The sequence below is a fragment of the Balaenoptera acutorostrata genome, chromosome 4 (assembly GCF_949987535.1).
Source record: "Balaenoptera acutorostrata chromosome 4, mBalAcu1.1, whole genome shotgun sequence".
NCBI lineage: Eukaryota > Metazoa > Chordata > Mammalia > Artiodactyla > Balaenopteridae > Balaenoptera > Balaenoptera acutorostrata.
The window spans coordinates 22563355-22577090 of record NC_080067.1 but is presented as its reverse complement, the minus strand read 5'-3'; the positions used below and the strand labels follow the sequence as shown (position 1 = coordinate 22577090).

At 34.9% G+C, this 13736-nt stretch overlaps 1 protein-coding gene across 2 annotated transcripts in view; it reads left to right on the top strand.

Moving 5' to 3' along the window:
* The window catches only part of STAG1 (STAG1 cohesin complex component), a 434186-nt gene that overhangs the window by 260238 nt on the left and 160212 nt on the right, over positions 1-13736 (top strand). For both annotated transcript variants that reach the window (XM_057545017.1, XM_057545018.1), the window contains exon 7: positions 8673-8877. In XM_057545017.1, coding sequence (XP_057401000.1) covers positions 8673-8877 — 205 coding nt within the window. The remainder of the gene's footprint in view (positions 1-8672; positions 8878-13736) is intronic.

Sequence of the window (13736 nt, the reverse complement as noted above, 5' to 3'; positions counted from 1 at the left end):
TTGGAGAAGTGAGCTGAGATTTTTACCTTTCCCCCAGCATTGAGGATCATCCCCTGTAGGCCTGCATTAATAAAGGTTTTGTGTTTTCTTCTGTCTCAGGCTTTAATTACCTGGTTGAAACCTGTGGTCACCTCAAAAAAGAGCTTTGGAGCGAGTGCAAATTCCTTGTTATTCCACACTGACACTTGGTCTTTGACAGTTTGTTAACATTTTGCCTGATTTCTCCTTACCTTTTTCTTCCTTGGTTCTGCCACAGATGACAAAGTTTGTATGTCTCATCTTTTCTAGCAAGGCTTATCATTCTTTGGAATTCAGGTTACTTCAGTTCAAGATGGGCTTAAGAAAAGCTATGACTTTTCTTAAAGTCATAAAGTGCATGTGTCTTTTTGAATTATGGCTTTCTCTGGGTATATGCCCAGTAGTGGGATTGCTGAATCATATGGTAATTCTATTTTTAGGTTTTTAAGGAACCTCCATACTGTTCTCCACAGTGGCTGTATCAATTTACATTCCCACCAACAGTTCAAGAGGGTTCCCTTTTCTCCACACCCTCTCCAGCGTTTGTTGTTTGTAGATTTTCTGATGATGCCCATTCTGACCAGTGTGAAGTGATACCTCATTGTAGTTTTGATTTGCATTTCTCTAATAATTAGCGATGTTGAGCAGCTTTTCATGTGCTTCTTGGCCATCTGTATGTCTTCTTTGGAGAAATGTCTATTTAGGTCTTCTGCCCATTTTTGGATTGGGTTGTTTGTTTCTTTAATATTGAGCTGCATGAGCTGTTTATATATTTTGGAGATTAATCCTTTGTCTGTTGATTCGTTTGCAAATATTTTCTCCAATTCTGAGGGTTCTCTTTTAGTCTTGTTTATGGTTTCCTTTGCTGTGCAAAAGCTTTGAAGTTTCATTAGGTCCCATTTGTATATTTTTGTTTTTATTTCCATTACTCTAGGAGGTGGATCAAAAAAGATCTTGCTGTGATTTATGTCAAAGAGTGTTCTTCCTATGTTTTCCTCTAAGAGTTTTATAGTGTCCGGTCTTACATTTAGGTGTCGAATCCATTTTGAGTTTATTTTTGTGTATGGTGTTAGGGAGTGTTCTAACTTCATTCTTTTATATGTAGCTGTCCAGTTTTCCCAGCACCACTTATTGAAGAGACTGTCTTTTCTCCATTGTATATCTTTGCCTCCTTTGTCATAGATTAGTTGACCATAGGTGCGTGGGTTTATCTCCAGGCTTTCTATGTTGTTCCATTGATCTATGTTTCTGTTTTTGTGCCAGTACCATATTGTCTTGATTACTGTAGCTTTGTAGTGTAGTCTGAAGTCAGGGAGTCTGATTCCTCCAGCTCCATTTTTTTGCCTCAAGACTGCTTTGGCTATTCGGGGTCTTTTGTGTCTCCATACAAATTTTAAGATGATTTGTTCTAGTTCTGTAAAAACTGCCATTGGTAATTTGATAGTGATTGCATTGAATCTGTAGATTGCTTTGGGTAGTGTAGTCATTTTCACAATATTGATTCTTCCAATCCAAGAACATGGTATATCTCTCCATCTGTTGTTATCATCTTTATAGTTTCTTTCATGAGTGTCTTATAGTTTTCTGCATACAGGTCTTTTGTCTCCCTAGGTTGGTTTATTCCTAGGTATTTTATTCTTTTTGTTGCAACGGTAAATGGGAGTGTTTCCTTAATTTCTCTTTCAGATTTTTCATCATTACTGTATAGGAATGCAAGAGATTTCTCTGCATTAATTTTGTATCCTGCAACTTTACCAAATTCATTGATTAGCTCTAGTAGTTTTCTGGTGGCATTTTTAGGATTCTCTATGTATAGTATCATGTCATCTGCAAACAGTGACAGTTTTACTTCTTCTTTTCCAATTTGTATTCCTTTTATTTCTTTTTCTTCTCTGATTGCCGTGGCTAGGACTTCCAAAACTATGTTGAATAATAGTGGTGAGAGGGGATGTCCTTGTCTCATTCCTGATCTTAGAGGAAATGCTTTCAGTTTTTCACCATTGAGAATGATGTTTGCTGTGGGTTTGTCATATATGGCCTTTATTTTGTTGAGGTAGCTTCCCTCTATGCCCACTTTCTGGAGAGTTTTTATCATAAATGGGTGTTGAATTTTGTCAAAAGCTTTTTCTGCATTTACTGAGATAATCATATGGGTTTTATTCAATTTGTTAATATGGTGTATCACATTGATTGATTTGCGTATATTGAAGAATCCTTGCATCCCTGGGATAAATCCCACTTGATCATGGTATATGATCCTTTTAATGTGCTGTTGGATTCTGTTTGCTAGTATTTTGTTGGGGATTTTTGCATCTATATTCATCACTGATATTGGTCTGTAATTTTCTTTTTTTGTAGTATCTTTGTCTGGTTTTGGTATCAGGGTGATGGTGGCCTCATAGAATGAGTTTGGGAGTGTTCCTTCCTCTGCAATTTTTTTGGAAGAGTTTGAGAAGGATGGGTGTTAGCTCTTCTCTAAATGTTTGATAGAATTCACGTTTGAAGCCATCTGGTCCTGGACTTTTCTTTGTTGGAATATTTTTAATCACAGTTTCAATTTCATTACTTGTGATTGGTCTGTTCATATTTTGTGTTTCTTCCTGGTTCAGTCTTGGAAGGTTATACCTTTCTAAGAATTTGTCCATTTCTTCCAGGTTGTCCATTTTATTGGCATAGGGTTGCTTGTAGTCTCTTAGGATGCTTTGTATTTCTGCGGTGTCTGTTGTAACTTCTCCTTTTTCATTTCTAATTTTACTGATTTGAGTCCTCTCCCTCTTGTTCTTGATGAGTCTGGCTAATGGTTTATCAATTTTGTTTATCTTCTCAAAGAACCAGCTTTTAGTTTTATTGATCTTTGCTATTATTTTCTTTGTTTCTATTTCATTTATTTCCGCTCTGATCTTTATGATTTCTTTCCTTCTGCTAACTTTGGGTTTTGTTTGTTCTTCTTTCTCTAGTTCCTTTAGGTGTAAGGTTAGATTGTTTATTTGAGATTTTTCTTGTTTCTTAAGGTAGTTTTGTATAGCTATAAACTTCCCTCTTAGAACTGCTTTTGCTGCATCCCGTAGGTTTTGGATCATTGTGTTTTCATTGTCATTTGTCTCTAGGTATCTTTTGATTACCTCTTTGATTTATTCAGTGATCTCTTGGTTATTTAGTAACATATTGTTTAGCCTCCATGTGTTTGTGCTTTTTACGTTTTTTCCCCTGTAATTCATTTCTAATCTCATAGCGTTGTGGTCAGAAAAGTTGCTTGATATTATTTCAGTTTTCTTAAATTTACTGAGGCTTGAATTGTGACCCAAGATGTGATCTATCCTGGAGAATGTTCCGTGCGCACTTGAGAAGAAAGTGTAATCTGCTGTTTTTGCATGGAATGTCCTATAACTATTTATTAAATCTATCTGGTCTATTGTGTCATTTAAAGCTTCTGTTTCCTTATTTATTTTCATTTTGGATGATCTGTCCATTTGTGTAAGTGAGGTGTTAAAGTCCCCCACTATTACTGTGTTACTGTCGATTTCCTCTTCTATAGCTGTTAGCAGTTGCCTTACGTATTGAGGTGCTCCTATGTTGGGTGCATATATATTTATAATTGTTATATCTTCTTCTTGGATTGATCCCTTGATCATTACGTAGTGTCCTTCCTTGTCTCTTGTAACATTCTTTATTTTAAAGTCTATTTTATCTGATATGAGTATAGCTACTCCAGCTTTCTTTTGATTTCCATTTGCATGGAATATCTTTTTCCATCCCCTCACTTTCAGTCTGTATGTGTCCCTAGGTCTAAAGTGGGTCTCTTGTAGACAGCATATATATGGGTCTTGTTTTTGTATCCATTCAGCAAGCCTGTGTCTCTTGGTTGGAGCATTTAATCCATTCACATTTAAGGTAATTATCAATATGTATGTTCCTATGACCATTTTCTTAATTGTTTTGGGTTTGTTTTTGTAGGTCCTTTTCTTCTCTTGTGTTTCCCACTTAGAGAAGTTCCTTTAGCGTTTGTTGTGGAGCTGGTTTGGTGGTGCTGAATTCTCCTAGCTTTTGCTTGTCTGTAAAGCTTTTGATTTCTCCATCGAATCTGAATGAGATCCTTGCCGGGTAGAGTAATCTTGGTTGTATTTTCTTCCCTTTCATCACTTTAAGTATATCATGCCACTCCCTTCTGGCTTGTAGAGTTTCTACTGAGAAATCAGCTGTTAACCTTATGGGAGTTCCCTTGTATGTTATTTGTCGTTTTTCCTTTGCTGCTTTCAATAATTTTTCTTTGTATTTAATTTTTGCCAATTTGAATACTATGTGTCTCGGTGTGTTTCTTCTTGGGTTTGTTCTATATGGGACTCTCTGCGCTTCCTGGACTTGGGTGGCTATTTCCTTTCCCATGTTTGGGAAGTTTTCGACTATAATCTCTTCAAATATTTTCTCAGGTGCTTTCTCTCTTCTCCTTCTGGGACCCCTATAATGTGAATGTTGTTGCGTTTAATGTTGTCCCAGAGGTCTTGTAGGCTGTCTTCATTTCTTTTCATTCTTCTTTCTTTATTCTGTTCTGCAACAGTGAATTCCACCATTTTGTCTTCCAGGTCACTCATCTGTTCTTCTGCCTCAGTTATTCTATTGATTCCTTCTAGTGTAGTTTTCATTTCAGTTATTGTATTGTTCATCTCTGTTTGTTTGTTCTTTAATTCTTCCAGGTCTTCGTTAAACATTTCTTGCATTTTTTCGATCTTTGCCTCCATTATTTTTCTGAGGTCCTGGATCATCTTCACTGTCATTATTCTGAATTCCTTTTCTGGAAGGTTGCCTATCTCCACTTCATTTAGTTGTTTTTATGGGGTTTTATCTTGTTCCTTTATCTGGTACATAGCCGTCTGCCTTTTCATCTTGTCTATCTTTCTGTGAATGTGGTTTTTGTTCCACAGGCTGCAGGATTGTAGTTCTTCTTGCTTTTGCTGTTTGCCCTCTGGTGGATGAGGCTATCTAAGAGGCTTGATGGGAGGTACTCTCTTCCACGTTTTCTTTTTTTTTTTTTACACACACACACACACACACACACAGTGTATTTTATTTTTACAAGAGATAAATAAACTGACACCAAGCATTGTAAATGAATGACCACAACAAAAGCAACAATGATTGCAATTGCCAAACACGGAACACACTCATACTATGTCATAATATTGACATTCAGTCCAGTAATCCTCCACTGTAACAGCTCCTTTACTTTGCAGTGAAAATTGATTTGTATATTTTTTGCCTCTGCGTCCTTGTGGGATATTTTTTTTATTCAAACAGAAAGTCACAAAAGTTATAATCATCCTCATCAGCTCACTCAGTCCCATGTAATTAATTTTTTTTTCATCTTGATCTTCTGTTAGTACTTTTATGAATTCATCAGTTTTCCATTAGAATTCTGAAAATGCTTATTTATTCAGTTCAGCAGTATAGTCAGTTACCAGAAACTTGTACTTGTCAGAGTCTTTTCCATGAATTCCTTGAAGATGAAACGCTTTTATAGGAACATTTTTGCAAAAGCATCAGAGTATACCCAGAACTGTCTGTAAATGACAAAAGACTTAAAAATGACCACTGTTCAAGATTCTTCCATGTTTTCTGCTATTTCTTTTTTTGGTTGAGTATTTTTAAGTGTTTTGATTTCATTAGGAATTTATTTTAGTGTATGGTGCAATACATATCTGATTTTTTTCTAATGAAAAACCAGTTGTACTGTACCAAAGTCTTTTACTAAATAATTTGTCTTTTCCCACTGCTTGTAACTCTACTATAACAGGAATGGATTTGTTTGTGAGTAACAGAAAATCTGACCAACAGTGGTTTGAATTCACAGGAGTTTGTCTCACACAAAATAAATCTGGGAGTAGACAGAACATGATTGATATTGATACTACACCTCAATAGAGCAAAGACCTACATTTTTTCCATCTCTCTCTGTACCATTCTTTATCTTCATACTGTCCCCTCATGGTTGCAAAATGGCTGTTGAACATCAGCACCACATATGAGTTCCAAATCAGTGAAAAAGGAAAGGACAGAAGGTTGAAAAGGTCATATTAACCTACTTTGTCCATTTTAAAAGGTTTTTTCCACAGGCCTCATCTAGCGTGTTATGTGTTTTTTTCTCCGATATGTCTTGCACATTATTTTCTAGGCTACTAATGTATCTCCCCTCAGTAACCATCCTTTCCTTCAGTTCATCAACTGAGTTTTTTAAGAAATAAATTATTTTAGATATATGCAACCTCATGTTAATGGCAGCATTATTTACAGTAGCCAAACATGGAAATAACCTAAGTGTCCATCAATGGATGAATGGGTGAAGAAAATGTGGTATGTGCGCGCGCGTGCGCGCACACACACACACATACACACACACTCAGAGGAATAGTATTCAGTCGTTAAAAAGAGGAAATCTTGGGCTTCCCTGGTGGCGCAGTGGTTGAGAATCTGCCTGCTAATGCAGGGGACACGGGTTCAAGCCCTGGTCTGGGAAGATCCCACATGCCGCGGAGCAACTGGGCCCGTGAGCCACAACTACTGAGCCTGCGCGTCTGGAGCCTGTGCCCCGCAGCGGGAGGGGCCGCGATAGTGAAAGGCCCGCGCACCGTGATGAAGAGCGGTCCCCGCACCGCGATGAAGAGTGGCCCCCGCTTGCCGCAACTAGAGAAAGCCCTCGCACGAACCGAAGACCCAACACAGCCAAAAATAAATAAATAAATAAATAAATAAAGTAGCTATAAAAAAAAAATTTAAAAAAAAAAAAAAGAGGAAATCTTGCCATTTGTGACAACATGGACGGACCTTGAGGGCTTTACACTAAGTGGAATAAGTCAGAAGGACAATTACCATGTGATCTCACTTATATGTGAAATGAAAATAACAACAACAACAAAACAACACAAAAGAACACTGAGTGAGCTTATAGATACAGAGAACAGAGTGGTCGCCAGGGGTTGGGGGAATGGGCAAAATGGGTGAAGTGGGACAAAAGGTACAAACTTCCAGTTGTAATATAAATAAGTCCTGGGGATGTAAAGCATGGTGACTATAGTTATTAATACTGTATTGCATATTGAAAAGTTGCTAAGAGTGTAGATCTTAATAGTTCTCATCACAAGAAAAGCAAAATAATTTGTAACTGTTTATGGTGACAGATGTCAACTACACTTATTGTGGTGATTATTTTTTAATATTTACAAATATTGAATCATTATATTTTATACCTGGAACTAATGTTATATGTGAATTATACCTCAAAAAGGTGTGTATTTCAGTTCCCTAGAGTTTTGTTTTGTTTTATGCTACATTTGAATCTTTGAAATATACTTATTTTTTATTTAGGTTTTCCTAAATGCTGATTTTTCTGGCTTCCTCTCGCTGTTGGGGCTGTTTAGATAGATTCTTTTCTTTTTACTTTCCTTGGGGCCCAGATCTGGTTGTGAGCACTAAATGGCTGAATCTCACAGTTGGTACAAAGGAAAAGAGGCTCTACCCTGGTGGGCTTTTGTGAAATGGAAGCAGCAGGCAGCCTTCAGAGATACCTTTGAGAAGCATCTCACCTCTCCATCCTGCTACCCTCTCCAGTCTGTGCTCCCACACCCCCAGTCTAAAGAGCAGGGAAGATTCAACCATCCCCTTCAGTTCCTTTTTGATGTCCTATAGAGCTTAGTAACCCACATAATACTCATGTAGTGCCAAAATTAACTTTCTTTGGGGGTATTTGACTGACTGCCAAGCTCTTCCCTATCTCTGCTTTCTGTTCCTTGCTCTTGGGATTTCTTGCTGTTCTAAGTATCACACTAGTTCTCTTTCCTGGGACACCAACAGAGCTCAAGACCTCATTTATAACCAGTTTTCCTAACAGCAGTTTGGCCTAGAAAAGACAAATAGCCACAAATTGAGAGTATTCAGATAACTATGTTCACAGAATTTCTCACTCTCTGCCTTGTGAATTTCCATTCCTCCACCAAAATGTTTTAGGCTAGAGTGGGAAACCTCTGCTGGGTTCAACTGTAAGTTTCGTGTTTTAAAGAAGATAACACAATCTGGTGATACCAAGAGCCCATGCTAGATTTTTTTCTTTGAAAAGTTAATAAATTCACTCCATAAAATAGAGTTAATTGAAAGTTCATAGTAAAATTGGAAGAAATAGGTTTGCAGTTTCAGATGTGAAAAGTTGGTTTTGGACTTCTTAATGAAGTGCTTATACTCTTGAAACTGTCAATTCTTTGAAGTGTCTATTTAAAATAATTGAAAGATGCTATATGTCACAGGTATCATGATTAGTTTGATCTGAATTCAGTAGCAAATATCCTTTCTAGTCTAAACTTCAATTCTTTTTTTGTTTCCTATTTTAAATTATCTCAACTAGGACCCAAGTACAACAAAACTGGAACTATTATTTTGAATGAATGGCTTAGAATAATGGATTAAATACTGGTTGTAAATAATAATTTTGAGCACATTAACAATTATTTAGTTGTCGAAGATCAAAACAAGCAAAAAAGAGAAAGCCATCTTGTGCCCTTTGATTTCTGTCCATATCTACTTTGAGAAGAATGTTCCTTTTCCAGTAGGAGGAAAAAAAACTGATCAAACTTGATGTCATATTTAATATGTTCTTTTTTAATCCCTTTTAGGACAGTGGTGATTACCCCCTTACCATGCCTGGACCTCAGTGGAAAAAATTTCGTTCAAACTTTTGTGAATTTATTGGAGTCCTGATTCGACAATGTCAGTATAGCATAATTTATGATGAGTATATGATGGACACAGTAATCTCCCTTTTGACTGGTTTGTCAGACTCCCAGGTCAGAGCTTTTAGACATACAAGTACCCTTGCTGGTAAGTAACCAACATTTTATTTCCTTTTCAATTTAGTTTTGTTAAATATGTTCTATTCTAGTTAAGCTTTATTTAGATTAAATATTAAATTCATTACTTTGCTCTTGAAAAATACAGTTTTTCTCCAAAATTCACATGAATGGTTTGTATTCTCTAAGTAAAATGTGTGCCTATTTTGATAACTGGCATTTGATAGTCTTGAGAATGAAAATTGAAATTTTCTGGCGAATGTTACCAAATCTTTTTCTGAACATGTGTTTTCCTGCATTTTTATTTTATAACCAAATAAATTTTAGGAGTCCACCAGGCCATGTTCTTTGGTAAACCCGAATAATAGTTGAAATTCCAAATTCATAGTATTTTTTCGACTTAATTACATTGCTTTATAGTTCATTGTTATTATGCATAAATGTATAAATTTTGTTTATATATATGTATTTTTATACAATTCCATCCAATTGTAATAGGTAATTGTGACCTAGCTGGCATTCTTTCTATTCCTAGTGCTGTAATAACCTAAATGTAATGTCTCTAAAATCAGTTCAGGTAGGTAGGCTGAGTCCTGAAGAACTGACAGATTATAGTTTTCACTTTTGCTTTTATTTTAGAATTATCTAGACAAATTCTGAGTCAAGTATGTTCTTTTTCCCCTTGTTTTTCCGTAACAAGGTAATTTTGTTAATTTAGACATCATTCTCAATTCCTCAACGATTTTAACTGTGCTTACCTAAAATGACTAAATGATTGTTCTTTTTCTCCTGTAATACAGAGAGAGAGAGAGTGTGTGTGTGTATGTACACACACATATATTTAAATACTCCCAAATTACATCCTTTTTAATAGCAATAACTCTGGCTATATTCATCTTACACATTACCATGACAAAAAATGAGATTTAATTTAATCAATTGCATTTCATCTTGAATTAAATTTAAATTTCTCATTTATCTACTTTATTGAATGCATTGATTCTTAAACTTTAGCATGCATCAGAATCACCTCCAGGCCTTACTGAAACAGATTGCGTGGCCTTGTCCCGAGTTTAACAGGTTTCTAGCTGATGCTGACACTGATACTTTGGGGACTACACGTTGCAAACCCTGGATTTGAAATTTTATCATTTTCTGGTTTAACCTGTTGCCTAAGGCCAATGTGATAATTTTATATAGAGTCATCCAATATTTTTTTCCACTCCTTTTTCCTTCCTTACTCAATGTGGTTAATCCATATTATTAGTGTCCAGTATTCCCTTAGTTGCAGTTCTATATGGAGTAAATATGAAACACAGTTATTCTTTTGAGGGTGTCCTTTTTCTCACTGGGAAAAGAGGAAGATCTTTTACTTAATTTTATCTTTTTTAAAAAGGTAAAATCATACAATTTATTGTTGAAAAAATTTTCTATATAGAACAAACATCAAACACATTTTATTCTGTGTTTTGAGAGTATCCTCTTCCTCATTATTAGGAATAAAAAGAGATCTTGTACCCAGTTGTAACTTTTTGAAAAGGTACTGTAATATACTATTTATTACTTAAAAGTTATCTAATACTATACAATTTTTCTTTCTAATTTCATCACTTTTAGAATCTTCTGCCCTTTATGTTTGCTTTTTTCTTTTTTTATATTTTCTATTTACTTTTCATCTTTTATCTATGTACAGTAATTCCTGTTTAGCTGGTTTTCAGATGCATAGTAAATGCAGTGATTTGAAATAAACAAAACTTAAACATAAGATAGAAGTTACTTCTGAATAGCCAAAATTACTACCATAAACAGTTATTATCTAGTTTCCCAATGCCAAGAGAGAAAGAGAAGCAAGTGTTAGATTGGAGGGCAAGTGTTAGATTCTGTCCTGCTGACAGAATTGTGAAACGGTAATTTATAACAAAAAAGACAAAAAAAATTTTGCTTACAGATATCAAGATACAGAGCAATCTGGGGCTTCTCTGTAGGGGCCAGCTACCTTTCTTTAATCCAGAAACCTGTGTGCATTTTATATAAAAGACTAAATATATGCCACATACTCTACTTACGAACACAAGAGAAGGAATAGTATATTATAGAAATATACAGAATATTTTGAGTTTTAAAACGTTTCAATTTCCTGAAAAATGCAGTTTAATTCATTTGCATTTGTCCTTCACTGCCATGTAAATGAAATATTACTGTATTTTACTGACTTTATGATGGTCCATTTCAGCTCTTCTTTCCATTGGCCCATTTTCAGTTACTTTTATTATTATCTTGTTTTTCATATATTTATCCCTTTGGTAATTATACATGCTAATTTTACGTATGCTTAAACATATTTTAATTATGGCTTTCCTCCTATTTGTTTTGAGTTGAGTTGCTCCCTCCTCCTTCCAGTGCCTTTCTGTCTTTCTTTTCTCACAATATACCTGTGATCATGATAGCTTTTAAAACTGCCTGATAAATGCCATTTGGTTTTCTCCTAAGCTTTTTTTATATCATCTAGCCTATTTGTATTTGTTAATTACTTTTCAAAATCAGAAATCAAGAAAAATAGAAGGAGATCAACATTATGTTTATACTTACTTTTTAAAAGCTAACCTATTTTTCAACTTATTCTCAAATTTATTTCAAAATATTACTGTAATTTCTCTGTGTACATTAATGATCATGTCTTCCAAAGCTCAGTTGCATAAAAAGTGAGACATCAGTCACCTACCCTTCAACAAAGCACAGAGATCTTGCTGAGAACTTAATTCCAGGCTGGATAGTAATTATCCATCTTTTCAAGGATTATTTTCTTTTCATCTTTGCCCTCTTCTCTGGTACCCCCTCCCTTTTTTTCTTTTATGGTATGTGTATGAGGGGTAGTTTAAAAGATAATCATTTTTATTCACTTTGCAGGACGAGTCTTGGGGACTAGATAAAATGGGCAGGAACATTTAATCCTCTGCTTCAAAGACTATGTGCATGGACAGTTACAAGGCAGTTATGGCCAGATATGATTATCGGCTTTGGAATAAAATGCTCCTTGACATTGCTTATATCTTAGCTAAGAAGAGAGACAATCAGGTTAGTTGTTTTGTAGGGTACAGACAAGACAAGTTTTAGAGCTTTATAAATCATCAGAGTGGTCTTATCAATAGTACTTTTAATCTATTTTCTAAATATCCCGTTTTCTTGTTATTAGTTAATAATATGTCCCAATTGTCAGTGTTTATGCATTGCATTTAATTGTATACTTTTGCCACATTTTTACTAAAATTTTTCATCATTTTGTAGTTCTTCAGGTTTGTTTATTCTCCAGGTAGAAGTAGTCTCATTTTTCCAGTAAACTGTGCTTTCTCCCTTCTTTTTGGAATTCTTTTTACCATTAAATTGAAACAGACTGTTAGCAATTACATTTTGTATTATATTTTCCTTATTTTTTTCTATTTTAATTGGAATTGTAAAGCATACTCTCCTATATGTCTGACTCATCTTAATAAAGAAGCTTTACACTGTAGTAAAGTTTTCATTACCGATTAATCTTCAGAATTAAGTGCCTTTGTTGCTTTTCTAAATAGCTATCTCAGACGTATTAGAACATAGTTTGTGGATTTAATTTATATAAGTAGTATTTTGTCATTATTATTTTGGTGGATTTATAATCTGAGGCTGGCCATATTTTCTTTCCGCAATTTCATGGAATTTTCATGAAAAAATATTTTCCTCCTCCAGCTCAAAAACAAGTAGGATTCCCTTTGTTTTACCACTGTGTTGTTTGGTATTATAAAGATAATTCTACTCTTGAAGGATCTATTTTTAGATTTATAGTTATATTATACATAGGCATTTGTTTTTAAAATGTATGCCAATACTTTAGAAGTTGGTGACTTCAAATTTTTGTTAGATGGCGAGATGAGTAATGTTGGTTTACCTTTTTTATTTTTTGTTATTTTCTCACCTGCATAATTTTCTATGTTACAAATAGATTGATACTGGCTACCTCTCACTTCTAAAGTGAAAATGCTAATTTGAACAAAGGGGGATTAAGACTACAAAATTTTATTAATAATAGCATGGTGATTGATTCTGTTCTATTTTTTTCTAAAGTGAATTATGAAAAAATTAGAAAATGTGGTTAAGATCATCATATGACAGTCAGGTGGCCTCATTATGCTGGGAGGCCGGTCTTTACCACTAGTTAACAATAATAGGTCACCCTCAGATTCTTGGGGAAGTAAACATTTCTTTGTATCTCATTGTTTAACATTATTATATTGGCAAATGGTTGATTTTATATTGACATATGATTTGTTGTTGATTAACATTTTTTTACCAAGTCAGCATCTCTGGACTTTTACTCTGAGAAGAGATAAGCTGTAAGAAATTTCTTTGTTCTCCCATCACAGACTGAAAATTATCTTGCCTCAGTAAATTGATGTCTTTTCTTTGGCTTTCGGTTGCTGAAACCATATAACATAGGGTTCATAGAATGGGTTCTGGACCAGACTGTCTGAATACATATCCCTTTTTGCCTTTTACTAATTGGGTAATTTGGACAAGTCCTTTTGGCCTCACTTTCTTCATATGCAAAGTGGGAAAGATAATGATAGCTACCTCATTAAAAGAAATTAAGAAAGCTTGAACTAGTGCCTGACATTTAGTAAACTGCTGCTGTTATTCTGTAATGACAGTGAGAGCCAGTAGTGTGTGCAGTGTTTCCCTTCACTCGTGTTATTTTTCCTCAGAATTTATTGAACACCTCCTATTTTCGTAGTAGAAGACATTGCAAATGGGGAAATCAGAACAAACAAGTAAATAAACAGATCTTTCAGAAACTGCTATTAAGAAAACTAACGGCATGCACTTTCATTTTTACTTATCTTTTGGCTCTCACATGCC